Source organism: Phytophthora ramorum, assembly GCF_020800215.1.
Source record: "Phytophthora ramorum isolate Pr-102 chromosome Unknown Phyram_PR-102_s0003, whole genome shotgun sequence".
NCBI classification, from domain to species: Eukaryota; Oomycota; class Peronosporomycetes; order Peronosporales; family Peronosporaceae; genus Phytophthora; species Phytophthora ramorum.
In genome coordinates this window covers 5,195,837-5,219,955 of record NW_027150649.1, presented here as the reverse complement: position 1 = coordinate 5,219,955, position 24,119 = coordinate 5,195,837, and the positions used below count along the sequence as shown (strand labels likewise).

At 56.6% G+C, this 24,119-nt stretch overlaps 10 protein-coding genes across 10 annotated transcripts; 6 read left to right on the top strand and 4 right to left on the bottom strand.

Moving 5' to 3' along the window:
- Nucleotides 1-465: 465 nt before the first annotated feature.
- On the bottom strand, nt 466-1,914 carry KRP23_4665 (Leucine-rich repeat protein SHOC-2; the record flags this gene model as incomplete). Its single annotated transcript, XM_067889649.1, has 3 exons — nt 466-1,639; nt 1,704-1,772; nt 1,841-1,914. 3 exons carry the CDS (start codon nt 1,912-1,914, stop codon nt 466-468), a joined length of 1,317 nt encoding a protein of 438 aa, XP_067748791.1.
- A 453-nt stretch (nt 1,915-2,367) lies between these two features.
- KRP23_4664 (Glutathione peroxidase) lies at nt 2,368-3,163 on the top strand (the record flags this gene model as incomplete). The annotated part of the gene is made up of 2 exons (XM_067889648.1): nt 2,368-2,804; nt 2,875-3,163. The coding sequence occupies 2 exons, from the start codon at nt 2,368-2,370 to the stop codon at nt 3,161-3,163; spliced, it is 726 nt and encodes a 241-aa protein (XP_067748790.1).
- A 5,351-nt stretch (nt 3,164-8,514) lies between these two features.
- On the top strand, nt 8,515-9,147 carry KRP23_4663 (uncharacterized protein; the record flags this gene model as incomplete). The annotated part of the gene is made up of 1 exon (XM_067889647.1): nt 8,515-9,147. The coding sequence occupies one exon, from the start codon at nt 8,515-8,517 to the stop codon at nt 9,145-9,147; it is 633 nt and encodes a 210-aa protein (XP_067748789.1).
- A 171-nt stretch (nt 9,148-9,318) lies between these two features.
- On the top strand, nt 9,319-11,442 carry KRP23_4662 (KIF-binding protein; the record flags this gene model as incomplete). Its single annotated transcript, XM_067889646.1, has 4 exons — nt 9,319-9,378; nt 9,503-9,592; nt 9,670-9,730; nt 9,818-11,442. The coding sequence occupies 4 exons, from the start codon at nt 9,319-9,321 to the stop codon at nt 11,440-11,442; spliced, it is 1,836 nt and encodes a 611-aa protein (XP_067748788.1).
- A 70-nt stretch (nt 11,443-11,512) lies between these two features.
- KRP23_4661 (DNA replication licensing factor MCM2) lies at nt 11,513-14,571 on the bottom strand (the record flags this gene model as incomplete). Its single annotated transcript, XM_067889645.1, has 2 exons — nt 11,513-14,021; nt 14,111-14,571. 2 exons carry the CDS (start codon nt 14,569-14,571, stop codon nt 11,513-11,515), a joined length of 2,970 nt encoding a protein of 989 aa, XP_067748787.1.
- Nucleotides 14,572-16,377: 1,806 nt separating this feature from the next.
- Nucleotides 16,378-17,739, top strand: KRP23_4660 (Uracil phosphoribosyltransferase; the record flags this gene model as incomplete). Its single annotated transcript, XM_067889644.1, has 1 exon — nt 16,378-17,739. The coding sequence occupies one exon, from the start codon at nt 16,378-16,380 to the stop codon at nt 17,737-17,739; it is 1,362 nt and encodes a 453-aa protein (XP_067748786.1).
- Nucleotides 17,740-18,191: 452 nt separating this feature from the next.
- On the bottom strand, nt 18,192-20,193 carry KRP23_4659 (uncharacterized protein; the record flags this gene model as incomplete). Its single annotated transcript, XM_067889643.1, has 2 exons — nt 18,192-19,300; nt 19,362-20,193. 2 exons carry the CDS (start codon nt 20,191-20,193, stop codon nt 18,192-18,194), a joined length of 1,941 nt encoding a protein of 646 aa, XP_067748785.1.
- Nucleotides 20,194-20,361: 168 nt separating this feature from the next.
- Nucleotides 20,362-21,070, top strand: KRP23_4658 (Pre-mRNA-splicing factor spf27; the record flags this gene model as incomplete). The annotated part of the gene is made up of 2 exons (XM_067889642.1): nt 20,362-20,720; nt 20,788-21,070. The coding sequence occupies 2 exons, from the start codon at nt 20,362-20,364 to the stop codon at nt 21,068-21,070; spliced, it is 642 nt and encodes a 213-aa protein (XP_067748784.1).
- A 600-nt stretch (nt 21,071-21,670) lies between these two features.
- On the bottom strand, nt 21,671-23,086 carry KRP23_4657 (uncharacterized protein; the record flags this gene model as incomplete). Its single annotated transcript, XM_067889641.1, has 4 exons — nt 21,671-22,553; nt 22,624-22,685; nt 22,746-22,905; nt 22,959-23,086. The coding sequence occupies 4 exons, from the start codon at nt 23,084-23,086 to the stop codon at nt 21,671-21,673; spliced, it is 1,233 nt and encodes a 410-aa protein (XP_067748783.1).
- A 142-nt stretch (nt 23,087-23,228) lies between these two features.
- On the top strand, nt 23,229-24,017 carry KRP23_4656 (Serine/arginine-rich splicing factor SR30; the record flags this gene model as incomplete). The annotated part of the gene is made up of 5 exons (XM_067889640.1): nt 23,229-23,363; nt 23,430-23,479; nt 23,546-23,605; nt 23,670-23,877; nt 23,964-24,017. The coding sequence occupies 5 exons, from the start codon at nt 23,229-23,231 to the stop codon at nt 24,015-24,017; spliced, it is 507 nt and encodes a 168-aa protein (XP_067748782.1).
- Nucleotides 24,018-24,119: the final 102 nt, after the last annotated feature.

The following is a 24,119-nucleotide window of genomic DNA, read 5'->3' as shown; positions in this document are numbered from 1 at the left end:
TTGGAAGCGCCTCGAGCTGGAGGTTGGCGCGCACTCCACCTAGCAAGTCGAGGCGGACATCTTGGGGCAGTTGAGGAGCTGCTACTCGCCGACGCAGACGTGAACGCACGTCTGGATGTTTCGGACGACGCGCTCACACCGCTCCATATTGCGGCAGGACGAGGCCATGCCGACATACTCGACCTCCTGCTTCAATGCGGCGCTGACCCAACGCTTCTGACGCATCACGTACGGCGATCCCCTCTCCACGTCGCTGTCTTGGCAGGTGACGAGCGCTGCGTTCGTCTGCTACTAGCCATCCCAACTCTCATCGACATCCGAGACGACGACGGCCTCACTGCGCTGCAATTGGCAAACCTTCTTCCTCCATCGGGACAACCACCAAGTCCAGTCCAACGAGAAATTCTCGCTCTTCTGGAGGCCCATCAGCCGTTCGGTGCGGCTCCACCGACCCAAATGAGGTCGCTACTCAGCTGAGAAGAAGGCAATCGCTCGACAAAACACAGTCAGCTCGTCGCCCAGCGCCAAGAAGCAAGACTTGTCTACGCGAAGCTCTTGGAGGCGCGAAAGACGGCAAACGCTAGCAGGCAGCCCGCGCAAGTCTCGGTTCCGTGTTAATACGATTCGAACGAGAGACTCGCACTCACCAACGTTATGTGGCAACTCATGAAGTGCGTTCTGCTGGACGTCGAGGAAAGCAAGCGTTTTACTGCTGAACAGGGCGTTTGGCAGCGCCGTGAACTTGTTCCCGGCAATGTCAAGACGCTGCAGCTTCGCCAAGCGTCCAACCTCCGTCGGTAGGCTCTGCAGGCGGTTGCGCGCAAGTTTCAAGTGCAAAAGTGCTCCGAGACTCGTCCAGCCGCGTGCTGGAAGAGAAACGAGCCAGTTGTCGCTCAAATCGAGATACTGGACGCTGTCTAGTGCCGCAAGCGGGTTGCTACATGTAGCAAACGTTTCGAGCTCATCCGTGGCCTCTGCCTCATTGCTGCCTGCGTCGTCTTTTTCCGGTGGGTCTTCTTCGACGACACTGCTCTTCTCGCCTGGCTGCCACTGCTGGAGTCTGTTCTCCGCGTACGTCAGTGTGATCAACGCCTTGAGAGCACCGAGCTGAGGCCCAGGGAGGCATTCAATCCGGTTCCCAGTGAGCGAGAGATTGGTCAGGTTCGTCAGGTCTGCGAAGGAGGCCGGAAGCTTGTACAGGGCATTGTACTGCAGGCCCAACACTGCGAGATGCCCAAGCATACCAAAGCATGCGGGCAGCTCACGTAGTGCGTTCCGACCAAGGTTGCAGTTACGAAGCGCGCTGAGGTTCCCAAACGCTTCAGGCAGTTTTCGCAGCTTGTTGCGACTCAAATCAAGGCGTGACAACTGTGCAAGACAGGGGAAGGATCTTGGTAACTTGCGCAGCGCGTTGTTGTGCATGTCGACCATCTCGAGAGAGGTCAAAGCGCCGAATTCACGAGGTAATTTCTGCAGAGCGTTGTCGTAGACAAAAAGACGACGCAAAGCTCCAAGGTCGCAGAAGTTTCCCAGTAAGGAACGCAGTGCGTTGCAGCTAAGATCAAGCTCCTCCAACCGCTGTAGCTGGTGGAACGACAGCGGCAGCGCCTCCAGTTCATTTCCTGCAAGGGACAGTCGTCTACAGACAAAAGTCAGTCCATTAGTCCAAGAAGCATGAACAACAATGTATTGCTGTCGCCTACTCGAGTAGCACGAGGCATCCGAAGCTGGCAGGTAGCTGTTTCAACTTGGCGTGTTCCAGCCTCAGCTCCCTGAGGTGGGCAGCTCGTTCGAGGATCTCCGGTGGAGGACCAGCAAGTCGCAACTCGTCACCACCAACTTGCTTGTAGAATCTGAGCTCGCCAAAGCTGCCTCGAACTCACCCAAAGCCTTGGTCGAGGCTCCAGCGCCCATTTCGCCGCTTAGGAGCGCACAGCTACCGACGTCTCGCTCACTTTCACACTTGGTCGTCCGTTTGGTGTGGAGATCGTCGACCCAAAGAGGTTTTCGTCCAAGAAACGGCAGCTTCAGCCCGCAAATAATATGGGTCACTCGCTGGTCCTCTGCCGTCGCCAAGTAGTGTTGAAATAGTCGCTAATGGGTAGGAATGAGCCGAGAACGCACCTTGAACAGCCAACTCGTCAAGTCAACCAGCACTAAATGCAGTGACTGCAATCATCCGTTTTTCACCGACACTCCGAAGCTGCGAGTCTGAAATGGTCCATGTTATACCTACAAAACCTATCAACCAATCATATCCAACCTACATTCCTCATTATCTGCTTTCAGGTTAACTGGACAATTAGTGGAGACTTTGCCATGCTCTGTCGTCGCGTGGTCCGCGTGCATCGCTCGCCCCTCGTCGCCATGCGCCTCCCGATCCTCGCCACGCTCCCAATTAACCCCCAGACACGTCCGTTCTCATCGTCGCCCAAGTTCCGCGGGTTTCTGCACGCTCTGCGCTTTGCGACGCTCCAGCCAGTGGATGGTCAATTGACCCCCGCGGATTTCCGCTTCAAGGCCGCACTAGTGGTTAACACGGCGTCCAAATGCAGCCATTCAGCTCAACTGAAGCAGCTGCAGACGCTGCACGAAACGTACAGCGACAGGGGCCTCGTGGTGCTGGCGGTGCCCTCCAACGACTTCGCCGGCCAAGAACCGGGAAGTCCCGAGGAAATGCTGAACCGGTACGCGGACTTCGGAGTGACGTTTCCCGTTGCACACAAGACGGCAGTGACGGGGGATAAAGCGCACCCGTTCTTTAAGAAAATCGCAGACAAGTACAGCACTTCAGTCGCCCCGACGTGAGTAAAGAGCTGAGGGTTTTGAGGCTTGAAGAGGGTTGTTGATGATGTTTTGTTCTGTGGGTTGTAGGTGGAACTTTGACAAGTTCTTGGTGAACCATCGCGGGGATATGCGCGCGGTGTTTCCGAATGATACGGAGCCGTTAGAGAAGGAGGTGATTGCCGAGATCGAGGAGGTGCTGGATGATCTACCGCGCGCGTTGGAAGCTGGCCAGGAGCTTGTGGACGACGAGGAGTATGGCTATGAGGAGGGTAGCGATGACGAGGAAAGTGACGATGAAGATAGCGATGACGAAGAGGAGGATAGTGATGATGAAGACAGCAACGACGACGACGACGATGTGAAAACTCGTCGATAGAAGCAGTGGGGGTTACTACAGTCCATGAGAGTTTCGATAGCAGGGAAGAGACTTGTTTAACTGGCTTTGACTGCAATGCGGGCCGTAGACCGTTTATTTGTTCACGCGCACCAGCAAGCCGGCTGAGTTCCTAACCGCATTATTCATGTTTTTTTTTTACCTATTGCCATGCGATTAAATCTGTTTACACTCCATATATTCTTCCGCTTGCCACAGGTAGATTGAGGCTCAACGTGTGCTTCGGAGGGCTTAACCTCCTTTTTGTTGTTGTTTACCTGTCCTTTCTCAAATCGCTGCGCTACTCCTGACTCAAAACTGCTGTAGTATAGTACTTACTACCATGTAAATGGAGTGCTGGAGCTTATCGCCCTAGAATGCAACATGAATGGAGTGAAATCGTTCTTCTGACAGTGCCAACCCCCGTCTAGATTGTCACTTCGTCCCACTTCATTTCCTGCTCCGTACCGTCGGATCGGGAGAAGTACACTTCTCGATAGACTAGAGCTGCGCCAAACTCAAAAGTCTTAGCCACCACGAACCGGTCCAGCGCACCACGCTCAGAAATGGGCTGTGATTGCTCGTCATTTTCCTTCGTGGTTTCGACTGAACCTCGTTTCCACGAAAGTGCACTCAGGGAGGCGCATTTACAGTTCACTGGTAGCGGATGAAGCGCTCGTGCTTTCTGAAGCCAGCGATGTATCCGTCGTACTTCGGTCGCATAACAACATCAAGATACGCCAACATTTGGTTCACTTGCAGCATCTGAAGAAGCACTTTGGCCGATGCCCTCAAGTAGCGAGCCCCATCGACAAAGGTTAGACGGACACGAATCCTGCACACGCATGTGGCGAGAGGACTGGCAGGGTCCGTGAGGTCATTGGCAAGTGCAACAACTTCGTCCCAATCGCAATTCAGATTTGGAAGTGGCTCGTTGCACGCGCGAAACTCGACGAAGTGGAGTTGGACATCGACCAACCCTCCGCAGATCGATAGTTCCTCCAGCCTGGGGCAGCTCTGAAGAATCCAATTCGCATCCACATGTACCTGGGCCCATTAAGCGTCAAATGCTTCAAGGAAGAGCCGACTGCTGCCAAAAAGTGTGGCAAGCCGCTCGAAATCCCAGCGTGACACGTGCTGAATCCGATCGTGAGCGAGGTGATGCCGGCAGAAGTGAAGTCCTCCTGCTTATTTTCTTCAAACACCAACGCTTTGCGCTGGACTTGGCATCTTCCGAAACCAGGAACCAGCACGGCCACCCAAGTACTCGCTCCGTCATCACTGAACGTCCGCACGAAGTACACCTCGTCCACTAAACCGCGAGTGCAATCAAACAGCTCTTCCTCAGGGTGATCCGACGCCAGGACTGCTGCAAAAGCTTTCATATCTGCTATGTGCATGCTGCGGATCGTAAGCAGCTCAAGCGAATTCAGCTTAGAACACGCTCGCGCTCGCTTCGAGAACAGCGCGTACGCCAGTCACTTCCATCGATGCGTGTCCATCCAAAAACTCGTCATTTGGTTGAGGACAACCGCCGAGCACATGGCCTCAAAATCTCGAGCTCGGAGCCCAATGTTATTTACATGCCAGCCCCATTGCACGTAGCTGAACTGGACTCGATTCCAGACTCGACGCACCAAGATTGGAAGCGCGATTCATGATCTTCCCCAGCGTCTTTGTCGATGCAAATCCATCTCCATCCAGATCAGGGTGTAGCTCCGCCAAAAATGAAAGTTTCGAGAGCCAAACACCCCCAAGGGCCGAGCTCTCGATGGTCTCTGCCATCCTCACGCTGACCCCCCCCCCCCCCCCCCCCCCCCCACTGTTCCAGGTCTGCAATCATCGGCTGCAGCACAAAAGTGCATCTCAGCGTCTCAGACGGCACATCTTTCTCCTTGTCGTTGCACTGCTGCCACTCCTAGTGGATGATCCTCTCAGCTCTGCGAACACCCATCAGTACTTGCAGCGCTCCTCCACGGCAATGGGCGACGTGGCAAAACTCGGTCGAGAATGCAATTCTCGCTGGAATTCTAATCTCAACCCCCGACGTCTTCACCCCCAAGTCACTCCCCAAGGCTGAAATCTGCGCCAGCGTCTTCAGATACGCCGGACTTCGGTGTTGACGTTGGTAGACCCCGCACAGGTGTACCAAATGGAACCGTTTGGTCTCTTCATCTTCCTCCAGAGTCACGTAAACCTCGAACCGAGCTGGGATTTCCGCCTCAAAACACTCTCCTCCTTCCCTGCCCATGTCCAGCTGACAATGTTTCAGTAGGGGTATCTCCAGGCAGCATAGTCCACATGGGCCGCCGCTACCAGCAGAGCCAGAGCCTCTTGGACGTATTGTTGAGCTGCTTCTAAGTCTACTTTGTTACGTTTTGGGTCGTAGTGGGGGGGGAAGGTTGTATGTTGTAGTTCCTTCCGATGGGGGAGACACACTTGAAGGGTTCCGTTTGGGGGGAAATCCTCCACTTGGAACTCTTGGAGGCCGATGCAGTCATCACCTCCACTGTGGCGATAGAGACTTGTCGAGACGCTCCAAAGCAGCACTATTTTCCACGAACGACACCAGCAATTTGCAGGTGTCGGTAGCGTTGCGACCATTTTCAGTAAGGTGTGACGATCCCAGCGTAGCATGCACAGCGTCGTCGAACGTGATCTACTCCTTCTTGTCTCCGTCGAGGGCTTCTAAGAGCGACTTGGCGTACCTGTGCGGTGTCAAGGGGTTCAATTTACCATTGAGCAGGAGCTGGTGTGAACGTCTTGCTGAGCGCAGTTGAGCAGTGGACAAGTATCGTCATTATTGCGAAAGGTTTGGAGAACTGCACGGTGGATCAGGCCCTCGGTCAGACACGAAAGTACCCACAAGTGGCTCGAGGGTGAACACAGAACAGGTTCGATTGTTAAGGCGTCTTCAAGGCACACCAATGGTCAATGCTTGCACTACCAAGTCACCCCAGACATCTCCATATTACGTGGAATAAGTGCGGCGACCAAGTCGAGTTTTGTACGCAATGAAACATGAACTCGTGAACGAACAAATGTCGTGTTAGTCGAGCAGAAGTGAAGCTTCGTTCAATAGGAATGCTGCACTCTTGGCTGCATTTGATCATGCATGGGATGTTGCCTAGCCCGAGTTTCCGCCCAAGAACTCTAGGATTAAGCTGAAGTTGTACGCACCATCGTACGCATCGTCCGTGGCCAAGTATTCATACTGGTAGTCAACGGGCAGTGTCAGCTTGAACTCGGGCATCTCGTGCAGACAGGACCTGTCCAGCCCCTCCAACTCGCCATTATTCTCCACGTAGGACGCAAGCAAATTCAATCCGCACGTCTCGTTGCGGCTGCCGTCTTCGATCAGTGGCGTCGACGAAACTGTGTCATGGACGGAGTAGTCGAAAGTGATGAGCTCCTTGTTGTCGCCGTGTAGTGCTGCAAGCAGATACTCGGCATAATGGTAGGACGTCGATGGGTCCAGTTTACCATTGAGTAGGAGCACGCTGGCCTGCTCAGGGATTGTAGCGCTTTTGTTCCAGTACTGGTCGTGCTCGTAAAAGATCCCGTTGCCAAGGTAGCTGCTGACGTTGAGCTGGTTACACACCGCCGAGTTCTCTTTCGAAAACGCACAGTAGAGCGGAGTGTCCATGAGCACTTCACTGTCGGAAATACTGGCGTCTGTGAACCGCTTCCTCATCTCTTGGATCGAAGGAGTGGGCGCTTCCCACATCTCGGAGAAAATGATGAGGAAGTAGAGCAGCGGTGAATACATGGCATCGTCTTGACTGGAGTAGGTGAGGTCGACGTTAAGAGTCGTGATGAAATGGGTCAGGACGTCAATGTCTTCGGGAGCGCAGCGGTTTAGTCGGTAGACGACTGGAGGGATGAGCTTCCGCGAGGTTAAGCCCTGAAGTAGCCAACTCAATGCACCCCGTAGGATCATCGAAGGCGACTCGTTCTGTAGATCACTCGTCACGTTATTCATCAAAGCCGCACACGTCGAGTTCGGGTCGTGGTCGAACGCTGCGATCACATCCAGCAGCGTATTAGCCAGACCGTTAGGCTCAAAACGAGCTTCGCATTCCTCATCCTGCTCACAGAGCTCCAAGAACGCGGCACCCGCCTCACCAAAATCAATGTTCCAGGTAGAAAAATACTCAAATTGGTCTGCAGGCGCTCCGGAAGAAGTAGCGACGCTATCCAGAACGTAGCCAGTCACGGCTGGAGGGTCCAGATGGATCAGGCGCTCCACCAACGCCGTTCCGTAGCTCACGCCGTACACGGTCGTGTTTGCTCCGTTGGTGTACTCGGCGATAAAAGTCGCAAGATCCAAAGCCGCACTCGTGACCGAAAACGAGGCGAGGTCTCCGTACTTCATCGCCAGGTCTTGTGCACAAGCAGGCACTTCAGCAGGGTCAATTGCCCGGCCGTGAGGCGACCCAGTGGTCATCGCTTGAGCTGCCACACAGTCCAAAAACGTGCTTCGTCCGGTACCGCGATGGTCCATCGTGAACACGTTCACTGCGCCTCCAAGTTGCTTGTGCAGATCGACCATCAAGGACTCCACTACAATGCACCAAAGGACAACAAATTAACATACAATGGAGTTGAGAGTCCAGGAGTTCGACGTACTGGCAGTAGAAGAGTCACCAGGTCCGCCCTGCAAAACCCAAACGTTGGTCGCTGACTCGGGGTCGCCTTCCACTGCCAACATCCGCTTCACGAAAATGTCGACGGTCGATTCGGACGCTTCGCAGATTCCAGGATAGCACAATGGTGCGAAGTACGTGGCACAGTCGGCGACCAGGTCGCCATTACTCCCTTCATCCGAAAACGTGTAGTCCGAACAGGGATACCAGCCATTCAAATGGGTCTCGCTCGATGCTGCCAAGGCGCGAACGAGTATTCCTGCAAGCGCCACAACTTGCGAGAGCTTCATGGTGGGGAATTGGGATGAGGTTGTGCGCAGCCAGCTAATTTGAAAGTGGCAGAAACTGCTGGGCAAAAGGGAACGTGCTCGAGCCGGAGACTGTCGCCCCACGAGTAAACTACGTCTTCAAGTGAACAGGAAGGACAACCGCTACGCACAACCCTTTCAGGTGGTCGATAAGTCGTCTTCACTCACGCCATTTTCCAGTGAAACTTTGACATTTGAGACGATAGGTATGAGAACGTGTACTAACGCCCCCCCATGACAGCTTCTGAATCTCGATCCAGGAACTCGTACGAGACTTTTGCGTTTCAAGTACGTAGGCGAAAGAAACGACCGGATGAACTCGTTTTCTCGATAACTTTAGACTCCATCAAGGAGACGAGAGCGACCGTCGTGCACACCTCCAAATCACTCTCTCCTTACCATGCTGCTGTCTCCGAAGGGGTTTCTACGCTTGGCCAGTGCCAGCGTGGGGCTCATGCTCTTCATCGTGGGCTGCATCGGCTTCAACACGTTGAAGTTGTCCGTCTACGCCATCGACAGCCAGGCGGAGTTCGGTTGCCTCTGCTTCTTGGGCGTCTGCTTCGGTCTGCTGCTCACGTTCGGGGAGTCCAAGTGGGAGCTTTTCTTCTTCTTCTTCGGCTTCATGCGCTACCGTCTCGGTCGCGCCTGCATCTTCGCCGTCAGCGGCGTCATGACTGCGTTGCTAGGCAAGACGAGGGACCAGCAGTGCGACTGCAGCGACAACGTCCTCCTGGTGGTCGAGGGCGTGGCTCTCCTGGCCATGGCCGTCCTACAGACGCTCGCCATCTTCGTCTTCGGCAACAACAGCGCGCCATGTCGCAACAAAGACTCGATCCAATCTATCCGACTGCCAGCAGCGACCCCACTACCCACGACAGCACCTCGCAACGCCCCACTCCCCAAAGAAACAGCCTCTTTCCAAGCGGTGGTGCAGCCTATTCCAATAGCCCCCATTCCAGTTACAGCTCCTCCAGTTCAACCTTCTCCTGTAGTGCACGATAGCAACCTGCCGTCTTGGATGCACACACCATGAAAGGCACGAGGTGTTACCGGCTACATTGCAGTAATTTCCTAATACTATCTCTACTTTACACTCTCCATCTGTATGTCTGTTTACTATATTTACAAGTATAACCTGTAAATAATTAGATCGTACAGCCGCGTCTCAGTGTCAAGGTATCCTGGGATAAAAAAAACACGAAAAATGAGCCATCTTCCGGAAGACTTCCACGATCTTCTACGCAGTCTGGACGCCATTGCAGGGGTGCGTTGCAAGCGCCTTAAGCTTCTCTATACGCCACAGCCTTTACTTTCTCCAGACACCACATATTCACCTTTAAAAGGAAGTTCTAAACCAACGTCTAACTCCACACATGTCTTTACAACAGGAAGAATGCCCCGAGACGACGCCCTACGCAGCTCAATACCGAGTGATTGAGATTCTGCAGAAGCTGCGGACGACACATGTGGCCCCCGCTGTACGTGGGGCACTCTAGAAGCTCCAGGAGGTTAAGTGGAGGCGCCAATGGGACTAAAAACGCCTTATTTATTGCAGGAAAAGGCCGTCGCTGCTGCCAAATTAGGCGCCACTTATCTTGCTGTGGAAGAGCCCCACAGTACGTGGGGTTGCAGCTCTTCAGAGTCTGGAAAACGATGTTTTCCGAGCTAAAACCTTGCCTTTTTGTGATATTTTGCACTTGCAGATGCCCAGCCAGCGTTGGAGGAGGCTGGCAACTTTTTCTTCTCGGAACTGGTGAAGTTCACGACGGACATTACGCTGGATGATGGCTCTCAAGGCCAGGAGGTTGGGAAGAAAGCAGTTTCGAAGCTACTGGCGGAGATGCCTCAGGTGAAGGTGGGGAACGAGCACGAGGAGTTCGTTGTGTACGTGGTGGAGCTCCTGAACCAGCTGGGTGTGCTGTGGTCCAACCGGTCGCGGTCGGTGCGAGCGCTGTGCTACCTTTCGGCGGGACTGACGCTGTGTGCGAAGTCCGAGCAGTTGCAGGATGACGCGCTCGCGGCGGCACAAACGCACACGCACTTTTATCTGGCGCAGGTGTACGGGAGCTTGGGCATGGCGGACGAGTCGGCGAGGTTTTGTCTGTCGACGCTTGAGCTGCAGTTGTTGCAGTGTGTGGGCGGTGCTGAAACTAGCGAGTCGAGGTTTGCTGGTGCCCACGAGTGGGTGCGCAATGCCCTCAAGCTTGTGGAGTTTTACCTTGACACTGACAACCCCAAGGATGCAGCGACTTGTCTGAAAGCAAGTGAGTACATGCTGCTTCACCATGGCTCTGAGCCGGAAGAGGAAGGAGACGAAACTCAGAAGCTTCTGGTGGCCGAGGTCTACTCGACCTGGAGCCGGCTGCACTTGGTAACTCTCCAGCTTGCAGGAATGCGGAAGGATGGCTACGACGCCGACGAGGTGGACCACGTGCTACCACGCCCCACCAGCATGGAAAAGACCCTCGCCACGTTAGCTGAGACGCAGGAAACTGAGCCCGAGGGAGTCAATTTCGGCATGGAGTTTGTGCCGGCGTCTAATGTGGAGACGTTTGCCCAAGCTCGTGACGTGTTCAAGATGGGTCTCCGTGCTTGTACTCGCGCTAAAGACGTATTCGTCTTGGATGGCTTCGTCACGCAGCATGTGCGACTCCTGCAGCGTGAAAGTGCTTTGTATAAGCGTCTGCTTCCCTTCGAGGAAGCCCTTGGGCGACAAGTTGCGATGCAGAGGCGACGACTGGCTTTGCTGACGCCAATGCTGGGTGACACCTTGAACTCGCGAGCCTTTGGGGACTTGCTGCAGGAGCTCTACTTCGAGTGCGCCGAGATCAACGCTGACGTGTTTGAGCTCAAACAGAGCAAGGACTCAGGCGAGAAGGCTATGGCGTACGTGTTGAAGGCGGTCCAGTGCTACCAGCAGTTCTTGCTGCTGTACTACCCGTCGACGGAGCCAGAAGGCTCGACCAAGGAAGACCCCATGAGAATCAGCGTAGTGCGCGGTGGGAACCAAGTGCAGCTTCCTCCAGGCGAGGCCATGTCTCCGAAAGAATTCCGGACGCTACTGCTGGGCTACTTTGGCCTTGCTCACGCCTGCGGAAAGGTGGTGTTCCCGTCAGACACCGGCAAGACGGTTGGGTATTGGCGTCAGAGCGTAGCGTACCACGAGGCCGTGACTGAGCTGGTTCGGAAGTACGAACAGAAGTACCAGGCAGCCCAAGGCCAAGAACTGCGCCGGAGTTTCCAGACTGAGCTTACAATCTGCGGCGAGATGGCGGAGCTCTTGCCGGAGAAGATCAACCAGCTCGTGTTCAACGGCAAGGTGCTCTAACAGACAGTAAGGCTCGTGTTTATATGGTGCATGCAGCAACATGCTTGCTGTCTTCCTGTCCTCCGAGTAGTTACATGTCCTTGATGATGGAGTTGGTAGCCTCGTCGATCCGGAAGCCTGCCTTGTTGAAGGCTGTTGACTCGTAGAACTCGCTGAGGTCGTAGATGCCGACCGATTTCGCCTTGGAGAGCAAGTCGTCACGCAGCACCGTAAGTGTGGTCTCCTTGTGACTGCGGTGACCTGCCTGGGCATCGGTTTGCATCCGTAGCTGTTGGTATGCGTGTGCCGACTTGAACAGCTCGAGGAGTACGTGAAGAAGCAGGACGTTGTTGTCCTGGCGGTACGTCAGGTACGGTCGGAACAGACGCCGCCACTGCCGCTTGAACGTAAACTTCTGGGCGTCACACAAGCTCTCCGTGAGGACCCGGATAGCGAGCGCTAGATCTTCGTCGCCTACAGTGTCCCGCAGATGCATTCGCGCGTGTGCCTCAGCCATGCGGAAGAGCGACTCGAGATGCCGCACAGCCACTGGCACAGCTCCCGTGTGCTGCGATGCCCGTCGAAGCTGCGCGTAGAACGACTCCACTTTGCCTGTATCTAACCCACTAGCGAGGACCGGGTTCACGAACGTGCGCGCGTACAAAATGTATTTGCGCAGAAGCTCCTGGTCCAGAGTCATGCTGGCATCGGCGTCGCCCACCTGCATGGACTGCGTCATGGCGCTCAGCTCGTCCTCCTCGTCCGCTCCTTCCTCCTCGCCAGTTTTCTTCTTCGCGTTACTGCGCATGTGACTCGACACGACAAAGTCGGCCAGCCGCTCATCATCCACAGGGTCCACCTTGTCCTGCAGCACGCACAGTAGGTCAAATCGCTGCAGAATGGGGTCCGTGAGCTCCACGTTCTCGGCGAACGTTCGAGCGGCGTTATAGCGCCCACCGATGGGGTTCGCAGCCGCGATAACCGAGCATCGCGCCTGCAGCGAGGTCACGATGCCGGCCTTCGACACAGAAATACTTTGCTGCTCCATGGCTTCGTGAATACTCGTACGATCCTGCTCGTTCATCTTGTCAAACTCGTCGATCAGGCACACGCCCTTGTCTGCCAGCACCAACGCACCACCTTGGAGCACCCACTCCTTCGTAAAAGGATCGCGGGACACACCAGCCGTAAGACCCACCGCGGACGCACCCTTACCTGTCGAGTATACGGCACGAGGCGCAGTCTGCTTCGCGAATTTGAGGAACTGCGATTTGGCTGTACCGGGGTCCCCCACCAGCAACACGTTCAGGTCTCCACGAACGCGCGAGTTCTTGATGAACTTTGGTTTTCCTCCAAAGAGTGCGAGCGCCAACGAAGTCTTCACCTGGTGGTGGCCGTAGATGGACGGAGCGATGCTGTTGATAATCCGCTGAGCAATATCCGGCTGCTTCGCCAGTCGCAAGATTTGTTTCTTGTCTTCGGCCGTGAGTAGTTGACTGCCCAACACGTCTGCACGCCGCTCGACGTGGTTTGCTTCAATAACAGTGCGGAAAACCGGGAATCCATCGCGCAAGTTCAGCGTCGGGTCGGGTGTGTTCGTGTAAATGCCAGTCACAGCAATCTCGTCACCTGGCCGAGCCTTGTCAATAAGGTCACCAACCAGCACAACGTCCTTGGAGCGAGGCACACGACCTGGCGGTACGCTGCCGGGTGATTCCTGCAGCGTGATCTTCTGAAAGTTGCGGTATACGGTCTGCTCACTGTTGACGGGGAAGTGACCACGGTACTGACATTCGGGACAGGCATTAAGCTTCACTTCCTGCTGGCTTTGCTGCGTGAACGGTCCCAGCACCGCACCACAGCCTGGGCAATTCACCTTGACCAACTGGAGCTGCGGAAACACCGACGTACGCCTGGTCACTACACCGGAGACCTTGATGAGGAAGTTCAGGTGCGCTGTTCGCAAGTCTCGAAGCCGTTCGGTGCCAGGAAGGTCAAGAATGCGCACGTAAATCTGCTGGTGGATCGTTGAGTAGTACGGGAACAGCGACAGCACAACTTGCTGTGCAACTTCATCCAAGATAGCCAGCATATCCTTGGGAGCTTCCACCAGCCACGCCGCCACCATGGACATGCTGTGGATCACATCGCCAATCTCAATCTCCAGCGACTGCTCGTTGCGCTGCGCGAGCTGCACGATCTTCTCGTGGTACACGAGTCTGCCCTTGCCATCTGCGAATGTGTTGAGGAAGTTGCGAAAGCGCCGCTTGATCTCCTCGCGCGGTCTCTCGGTCGCGATCCACTCTCTCAGCGGCACGTCAAAGTGCTCCAGATTCACGAGCTCCTCCTCGTCGTCCACGCCCACGTCGTCGTAGCCGTCCTCTCCTTCCCGAGGACGTCTGAACCTGCGTCTATGGGCGTCATCATGCTCCATCTCCTGGTCGTCCTCCAACACCTGTGCGATACGTCCTTCACGTGCGTCTCGTCGGTTCAGCTCGTCCTCCACAGCTCTCCGAGTGTCCAGGTCCATGTCGTCGAACTGTCTCCCGTCCAGCATGGCGTTATCATATCGGTCCAACGTCTCCATACGTCGGTAGTCCCTGCAAATCAACAGAAACAACAAGACAAGCTTCAATACCTCGGCTTCTAGCTAAACACTGGAAAAAATAAAATAGTTCTAGAGCCCTACATCTCGGCGTTATCGCCCAGGTCTTCTCCGTCCACATCGTCGTCCAGCTCGTCCTCACTAAAGTACTGTCTCTCACGCTCCTGGATGTCCATTTCGTCCACGATCTCCTCGTCCAGCTCCTCCGCCTGCTCGCCGTAGTCGTCGTCCTGCTCGTCCTGCTGCACATCCCCCACAATGAAATCATCTACGTCGTCCGCATCATCGCCATTTGCGAGTTGGGACAGAGACGGGGACGCAGGGGCCGCCGCGGCGCCGCGGCGTAGGCGACGTCTCTTGTGGCCGCGTACGTCGTCGTCGCCGCTTTCGTTGTCGCTGTCCTCGAGACCGTTGGTGAGCGTTTGGATACTGTCGGGTGCGCCGGCCGCAGGCGTATTAGATGCATTTGGAGCGGGAGCTGTAGAGGGCCTAGGGGGGGAGATAGAGGGTGGCGTAGCTGGAGGTGACGCTCCGTTCGACGCCATGTCTAGCAGCTTGGAGAATGGCCCTAAAAAGGAGCTAAATGCGATGATGTGGTTGGATGAAAATGAGAGGATATTTTAGCCAGTCGGTGAGCGCTGTCAATGACGAAATTGCTCAGGCGTTAAACGAAACTTCCGGCCACGAACGGTACAAACCAATCTGTACCAAGCGAGCGTTTACTAGTATATCTTCCAGCCTATCACTTGGCAGTGAGCTCGAAAGTCGTGGATTCGGTCTTCCAAGAGTTCATAAAACTATTCGGAGGTTGTACAAGAAGTCTCGTAGTAGTACGGCAAAGTGTGCACTAACTATTGACGCTTGCTGCCAAGGCACAGCATCGCTCAAACGCGCAAGTCTGATCATGTGAGGAAACAGTCATCCTCCGATCGCTTCACGACATCGTTCCAGTGTCGTCGTCGAAGTCGATGCTGCGCAGCGGGGTCCTCCTGAGGACGGATTGGTTGCTCAAATGCCTCAGCTCGAAGAAGGGCGTGCCAGTGGGAGGGCAAGAACGCCACCGGGCTCGCCGCCTCACTCCGTGGAGCCCTCGACCACGGACAGCCACGCTTATCAGTCCGGCCGATCCATTGCACCCAGTGGTTCACGCCGCCGGCATTAGAGTTTCCACGAAACCGAAAACGATCATCACCGTACTCAACGCAGCCTGAACGTTGGTTTACTTCCCATGCGATTATGCGCCTGTCGTGGTGGCCCTGCATTGGCACACGAGCACTCAGCAAATGCAGCGCTGACCGAGGAGTGACTGCCTTCAGAGAGTTTCTGCAGAGTTAAGCGTAAAACGCTCAACTGAACCTCCATCACTGAACCTTGCGCTGTGTAAACAGTCGTAAGGTGCCTCTCGGTTGGCACGGAGGAGAGGCGCTGATTCACGGGTGGCTTGCGATGGCGCACCGTTACGCACGTGACACCCTGCGAAGAAGCGGCGAAGGCTGCCAAGAACTCCAGTGTATGCATGTAAACGTTGCAGTTCGACCTGATGAGTGACGGCAAAGCTCACAATACCCATAATTAATGCCCTCCCATTAGTGCTGACCATGACCGAAGAGGGGTGGAACTTTAGCCAATATTGTGTCGCTAACGTTCCAGCGCCGAAAATTTCAAGAAACAAAGTAACAAAAGCCAGCCAGCTCCCGGGCTTAAATTTGCTGTGCTCGTCGTGCTGGACTGCTGCAGGTCAGGCACCCTCCGCCACGAACGCCACGAACGGAAGCCCGCCGACACGCTTTAGTGTGCGAGTGATACATTTGGCCAGACTCTCGGTTACCAACGCACCAACTCTAATTGTGAGAAGCTAACTTGACAGTATACAAGATACCTGGAATTTCCCAAGCCAGGATAGCAACGCCGGTATCAGAACTCGACCCAGTGGTTGTACGTGGCTCACCACCGACGGTGGTGTCTCTTTCGGCTGTCTCGACAGAAGTGTGCGGTCTCTTTTTGGCGCAATTTTGTGAAGTCAAGCTCCAGCGTCATTTTCCAGTGAATTAACATCAAACTGCGTATTGTGAGGCTGCAAAACGTGGAGAGTTTGCTTGCTACATGTATTTGCAGGCACAGCAGCAGGGGCACTCGAAGTGAGCTATGTGTAGCACCAGCACTGGTTCACGCCAGCTCTTGGTTGCAGCTCTGGAGGAGTTCACGTCTAACAAAAGGTAACGTTAGCGAATCGGTTTCCGGAGGGAGTTCGCCCAACCCTGACACTCACACCCTGCAACGCTCACTTTGCAAAGGAAACCTTAACACGCAGGAGACGGCCGAAGACTCTCACACGCGCCCCGTTCTACCAGATGGCAGACCGCACCAGCAGCTGCGCGCAGGACGGGCCCAAGCGCCTCAAGATGAGCTCGGGCCCCGCACCTCGACGTTATCCTGTCCCTGGACACGGCAGTCCGTCGCTGCCGGGCATCTCCGCTATGCTCAAGCAGCAGGCCAGCCCCGACAGAGACGCCTTTATGCTGTCCCCACGCTCCCCGGCAACAGAGCTCCAGCTTAGCCGCCCAACACCCAGCGAAGACGACCCGGACCAGCTTAAACTGTACCAAGAGACAGGATACCAGGAGACCGATCTACAGGCCCGTAAAGCTGCCGCTGCTGCCGTCGCCAAAGCTCTAGCGCCCACGACAACGACCTCCACCGTAACGCCAACGCTTAATTTAACAAGTGCAACAACCGCTAAATCGTCGCGGTATCTGCGCGAGATGGACCGACGCGCTATCCTGTCCCGGATCGCGCAGGGCGAGAAGCAGTCGGCGCTCGCCAAGGAGTACCAGGTGAGTCGCGCGGCCATCTGCAACCTCAACAAGCACCGGGACGAGGTGCTGTCCCGCAAGGACGGGAACCCTTTGGCCAAGCACCCCAAGAAGCCGCGCCCCAAGTCCATGAAGCTGAAGCTGGGTAAGAGTGGCTGGACAGAGGCCATGGCACTCCGGGACAGCTTAACGCAGCAGCAGAACGGCGTCCACGAGATCAAGTCCCGCGCCGCGGCGCTGCTGCTCACGACGCTAAGGAAGAGACACGCGACGGTGAACGAGTTTCGGCGGTCCAGCGACCGCTTGATGCGCCTCGTGATGGAGGAGGCGCTGGCCCATGTACCGGTTAAGACGGTGGAGATCTTCCTCCCGAACCACAGCAAGTCGGACGGCGTGGCGCTCGAGCACCCGCCGTGCGCCATCTCTATGGAGCCCGCGGGCTGCCCCATGCTGGAGCTGTTCCACTTGATGGAGCCCGACCAACCGACAGGCTACGTGACGTTCGGCGACGTGTCGTGCTCGCCACCTGCCGACGTGCACGTCAAGCTCTTCGATGCCAGGATGCCGGGCAGTCTCAACTACCACAATGTCTTCCTGGTGGACCACGTGGTCACGTCGCCCGACCTGGTCTCCGCCGTCGTGAGGAGGCTGCAGGAGCGCGGCGCAGTGGAGGCCATGATCTCGCTCGTTGCGCTGATGGCCACGGCCGAAGCCGTCGAGAAGATCCACGCCGCCTTCCCAGCGCTCAAAGTGGTCGTGGCGCAAGTGGATAACGGCAGCGATGAGTTGGCAGCTTCCTGTGACGCGGACCCCACGCGCGTGCGCGCGTCGACGACCGACATGATCTTGGACCGGCTGGAGCAAGTCTACCACGGGTTCTCGCCTGCAAAGGCCTATTGAAGGGAAGGCCCGTAGGTTTATTATGACGTTGAAATGGATGTACACTACAGATTTACAGACTTGATCCGTCGTTCGGCTGCGGCCTTGCTCCTGACCGAGAAGCTCCAAGCCCTTGTTTACGGCTCCGTGCGCACAATCAGTCGGCCGCCGTCTTCTTCCCCGCCATTTTCCTATCCTACGCTTGCCAACATCCTTGCTAGGACGGCCTTCTCCAGCACTCGGTAGTGGCCCAATGCAGCCAGCCATCTATCACCAGCCTGTCCTCGACAGGCGAACCAACGTCCAGGCGGTTGCCAGTAATAGCGACTGCAGCTTGGCTGTTCAACGGCAACGTCAGCTTGGGTACGGCGAAACTCTAAAGGCAACTGCGTGAGTAACGGACCGCTTTGCGAGGCTGAAGGTCGTAGATTTACAGAGCAGCGTCTACCAACCTACTCGGACGAGATCCCACGTCACGACGACGACGCAGCAGCAGCAACAGCACTAGCGTCGGGGCTAATGGTGGGGCTGATGGTGCTGGGCTTGGTGGCTCGCTGGCTGGCCAGCAAGCGTCGGATCCCGTCTTCGTCATCGTCTCGCAGCACGAAGCTGAGCTTCGCATCTCCGCCTGCTGCGTCGTGGATCACGTCCGTCCCCAAACTGTGACCGTCGCCTTCCTTCTTCGCCTCTGGACGCACGAGCAAAAAGCTCTCGCTCTCGTTCGCCACGTAGTCAGGTACCCGCGCCCGCAGCGTAGTGTCCAGCAGGCGGTTGTTGTCTCGGATGCGAACGGACACGTACTGCCGCGTCACGCTGGCCACTTGGTGGGTTATGGTGCTCACATACTGCTGCAGTAGCTCCTCGGCAGACCCCGTGTCGCGCATGAGCTTTTCCACGATCAGCTTCAGTCCCTGCGACGTCCGCGCCACCGCTCGAGTCTCTTCGCGAGCAGCCAAGGCGACAGTTTCCACGCCGACCAGATTCTCCTTGAGAGCCTCCACGCTGTCGCTCTGCTGGTCCACCTGGGCCTGCAGCCCCTCGAGGTTCGACAGCTCTTCCAATTTGGCGGACGGTTCCTTCGCTTCCTCGCGCTGCTGCTTCCAGGAGCTTTCCAGCTCAGCCACGTGCGTCTGGAGCTTACTCAGCTGGTCCGTCATGGCAGCGATCGACGACGAGGTAGCCGCTGCAGTTGGCTCGAAGTGGGAGCCACCCAGCTCCCCTTCGACCTGCTGCAGCCATTCCTCGAGCTCGCCCAGCCGTGCGCGCACGCGTCCTTCCAGCGCCACACGCTGCGAGCCTTCCAGACGCAAGCGCTCGTCGAAGTGAGTGCTTAGCCTGGTCAGCGACGCCTCGTGCTCCTCCGCCAGCGCGTTCAACACGGTCGAAAACGGAAGCCCCGAGGCTGAGGTGGCATCGTAGTCACCGCCGGTCTTCTTCTGGTGGGTCGAGTCAGACGGCGTCGAGGATTCTCCAGCCGGCGCCGGCGCCGACGACGAAGCTGTAGCCGTCGCTGCCTCCGCAATCAGCTCCTCCGCACGCCTCGCCGCACTAGCAACGCAGGTCGCCTCCACGTCGCTCACCGCTGCAATTTACAAGCATTCAGTTCTCGCACAAATACCCTCCACAGGATACCAGCCTCCTACCTGCTTGGACTTTGGTCTCAATCTCCTCATGCAGCGTCTGCACTAGCGTCTTCAGTTGGCTGCTCTTGCCGTGCTTGCCCACCGGCACCCCCAGCACTTTGGAGATCTGCGCCAGTTGCGACTGGAACGCACTTTGTCGTCCTTCCAGCGTCGACACGCGGTCCCCTACTGCACTACCCCCGTCCTCCGTCTGCGCGGCTACAAGAGTCTGCACCTGCTTCTCCAGCTCCGCCACCCGTCGCTCGCAATTGCACGAGCCTGTAGCAGCAGCAGCCACCCCCTGTCCCTGCATCTGCACCCTAATAAAGTCCTGCAGGGCCCGTGCCAGCTCCTGGCTCGTGTTCTCCACCTGCTCGTCTCTTCCCAGCTCAAACGTCGGCATGACGGCCGCTGTGGCGTCCCGACCCTGTAAGTAGCTTAAGTACGAGGGCAGAGCCTCCTCCTCCCTCTCTTCCTCCTCTCGCTCGGGTCGATTCCAGAGCAAGCGAGCGGTGACTTCTCCGCTGGAATACGACCCGATAACCCCGTGGTTTGCCGCTTTCCGGGCGTTCTGGAACCCCGCAGGACCCGCTTTCGACTCCTCAGACGCTGTAGAAGCCTCCGAGACGGCGTTGAACGTTGTGGGGCCAGCGGAAGACGCGGGGAACGACGTGGAGGACTCGTCGAAGGCCCATAAACTGCCGGAATGAGGCGGCAAATCGCGCCGGCGCTGCTCCAATCGACTGGTGGCACTGCTGCGACGTGTGGAGGAGCTGCTGGGGCTGCTGGACACGCGCCGCGGACGCCGAGGGAAGAGCAGATCCGCGTCCGGAGCGGAGGTCGACGACCACATACTGGGCGAAAGGCAAAATTGACTTGGCCCAAACCATCCGGACGGTTTGGGCCCACTCGCGTATTTCTGCTGTAAATTCAGTACGCTTGGTCGCGATTCAACCGTACATCATTACATCACCCAAAGTTGCTGGTTGTCTGTTAAGTCGCAGCCTACCCATTCCTCATCATGGCGCCGTCGTGTCCTCTGCTGGCCGAGAGCCGCCAGCTCATCGACTCGCTGGGCTACGTGGACTCGGAGTACAACTCACCGCAGAGCCAGCAGCAGGTGCAGGCGCAGATCCGCGCCGAGATGGCCACGTTCTCCCCGCCTGCGGACCAGTACCTGGCCTACCTGCCGCCCTACCACCCTTCCTTCGGAGGTAGGGCGAGTCTCCAGACCGAGTTCAAACGAGTGGCCGCTAATGTGCCACTGGACGCCATCGACATGAACCGGTACCAGGTCAAGGAGCCTACCGCCACGGACGTGGAGATCTGGGAACAAGCAGTCAAAACCCTCCAAGTGGCGGTAGAACACCAGAGTAATAGGTAGGTCGCCCTACCTGTTAGGTAGAACAATGCAGCATATTAATGTTGGGTGGGTGCTTTCGTGTAGGGTGGTGAACTTGGAGCTGCAGCAAGGGTACGGCACCAAGTTGGCCAAGGTGCGGGCCGCCCTACTGGACGGTGTGAACGCCCAGTACGCGCACGCGCTGAAGGAGACCAAGGCTGCATCGGACCAGATCAACTTGGCCAGGCAGCAGGACCAGGCGCGCAACGCCGTCAAGCTGCAGAGCTACCAGAAGAGGTACTACGAGCTGCTCGACAAGAACGCGTCCATCAAGCGGGCGTGCGCGGAGCAGGAGCTGCGGCTGCAGAAGAAGCTCAAGACGACGTGAACTGGCCTTGTGGTGGTCTCTTGTGCCCAAGCTCTGCATTGGCGGCAGTGCTGTGACTGCTGCACTAGCAAACTAACTCTTCTCGCTTTCATGAAACTTTTTGGCGCAGCTCTTGGTTTGGCTTTTGAAACTTTACGGGTGCAGCAACAGGAGCTCCACCGAAGTCGTAGCAGAGGGAGTTGGCGTGGCTGGCTCGCTGGTAGGCGTCTCCGTGGATACTATCTGGTGTTGATCGCCCTTCGATCAGCACGACTGCAGCAAAATGACCTCGCACCAGTCCACATTTACCGCGAAAGCGACGTGGCGAGCAAGACGTAGGCTCGCTTGGCATCACTGAATCACTGAACATGAATGATGGCCTGGTCCTGACCAAGACTTTGCTAAAGTTGCTTGCTACCGTGGCCGAAGAGCCCCCCCCCCCCCCCACCGAACAGAGCAGGATTCGTAGCTCACTGCGTGCTATAGTAGTCGAGTATCGTTGCTCGGGACGAAGCAGGCGCAGCATGACCACCCGCTTGCTGAAACAGGTTCCCTCGACCTTGAAGTGTGACGCCATCGTTTGCACAGTCCAAGACATGGACGCCCGCCTGAACAGCCCGCTTATAGCAGAGCGTCCTGGGAGTAGTTCCTGTCCGCACAGGAGTCGTAGAGCGACTGCAGCTGCAGCCCAAGCCCGTCCTGCTGCTGCTGCAGCTGCAGACTTCGCCGTGCCAGGTCTGCTGGTAGCACTCTGCTACTTGGCGGCGGCGTAGTCTGGTCACTTGCACTGTAGGAAGGCGGTGGCATGGTGTCCGACGTACTGGTCGCAGACGGCGAACAACGCGAGCTCGCACCGGACGCCGCTCCAGACTGCAGCAGCTTTTGCTGCTTCCGAGCCTCATATCGACGTTGGCAGCGCTCCCGCTCACGCAGACGCTGCTCGTCCGTCGCGTTCTTTCGCCGTGTCCGACTGCGCTGCGCCTCTCGTTCCCGCTGCTGGTCCGTGGCTTTCTGTCGTCGCTCCCGAGACCGCTTCATCTCTCGCTCTTTGGCTTCCGGAGACGCCTCCGCACGCCGCAAACGACTTCGCGAAAGTTCGTCTTCGCGCCGTTTCTTGCGAGCTCTTCTCTCGACGTCCGCGTGACGTTGTGCGGGGGTCATTTGCTCTCGCCGACGTCTGCTGCGCTCCGCCTCCGCTTGTTTCGCTTCGGGCGTGGCTCGCATCCGGCGCAAGCGACTCCGCTCTGCATCCCGCGACTGTTTCTTGCTCGAACGTGCGTTTGCTCGACTCTGATCCGTTGCCGGGGCCGCTTTTTCCGATGGAATAGCCACGGAACCTGCAGAAGTGGATCCGTCTGCAGCTGCTTGCTGGGCCTGTGAGCGCAAAACGTCATTGTATGCGGCGTCGTGGAACTGCCGGAGGTGCGAAAGAGCTTGACGTTGACCCAACTCGCTGGACTCGAAGGCGTGCGGCATGTCGCTCGACTTCCGAGCATGTTTGCATCTGCAGAAAACACGGATACAATATTAGATACAATTGGTGGTATAATATCCAACTTTTTGCAAATACTTGCAGTCGACAAGACCAACACTCTCGCTCGGCGATTTCGCCCCACTTGTTGTCTTGCATGGAAATCTGCAGGTACAAGCCAGTTAGCATTTGCGCCGATTTGCGCCGATTTGCGCAAATGCCTACCATGCGCTTCTCCGTGGACTTGAGCTGGCCGAACCAGGCCGTGGCGTCTTTTTTGCGGCGCGGACCGAACCGCACCCGCTGGTTCTCCTCCTCCGAGCAGCCGTTGAACCGGTACAGCACGTTCTTGAGGTGGCACGTCTTGAAGTGCGTCACGAAATATCTGCACCAAAGTAGTGAGACCAAACGTTTGCGCACAAAACGATTTGCACGAACCGCGGATGGCGCAGAAAGTCGAAGAAGAAGTTCTCATTGCATTCTTCGCAGCGGATGAGGTTCGCGCGGATGTGGTCGAAGTGCTCGTCGTTGCGCAGGCTCGCTTCGGGGGCGGCGCTGGCCTCCATTTCTCACTTTGCGCGAATAGTCAGACTGCAGCACAAAAACAATAGAAACGCGGATTCGGTGGCGAAAGTGTGACATTTGTGTGGCGGTAGCTGCAATGTGCTTCAACCTGTCACTATTCGCGGTCACTAACTCGTGCAGAAGATGGCTCGGGTGTTCGTGGGCAACCTGCCCGAGGACGTGCGTGAACGGGAGCTGTCGGAGCGCTTCGAGCGCTTCGGCCGCCTCAACAGCGTGCGCATCAAGTTCCCGCAGCGGCCGCCGCCGTTCGCGTTCATCGTAGGCTGCAAAACTCCAAAAGTCGCGTTTTTGCGCAAAAGCTGACTGCAACAAATGTGTTTGCAGGCTTTCGAGAACGAACAAGACGCGAGCGACGCCGTGCGCGCCATGAACAAGTAAGTTGCGTGCAAAATATCCAGCTTTGTACCGGATTTTCTTATTTTCGTATATTATTTTTGCAGCTCCAGCTTCCAAGGCAGTCGACTGCGAGTGGAGATCTCACGCGGTGTCGACGACGCTCGGTACGTGGATTTTATATCATTCTCGCTTTAAAATTATTAAATCTGTATATTTTGTGTTGATTAGCCCTAGAGGCACCCAGTACCGAGTCAAGATCAGTGGATTGCCTACTTCTATGAGCTGGCAGGACCTCAAGGATTTCCTCCGAAAAGGGGGAGACGTGGTGCACAGCGACGTGGATCGGCGTGGCAATGGTTCGGCGTCTTTTGCAACGCCCGACGAGATGCGTCGCGCTATCCGGAAATTGGACGGCTCGGATCTGGACGGGGAACGGGTCCGGATCCGAGAAGAGGACGTCGGCGGACGCTCCTTGTCCCCCTCGCGGTCGAGATCGAGGTCGCCTCGACGTTCGAGTCGCAGATCGCCGTCTCGCTCGCGGTCGAGGTCCCCACCCCGCCGAAGCAGTCGACGTGACCGCTCTCGTTCGCGCTCCCGCTAATTGGTTTTCGCTGTTTGGCTGCAGTCAGGACTTTGCTGCCAGCAGAAATGATTTTGAGAGATGAAGTGGAGCTATCT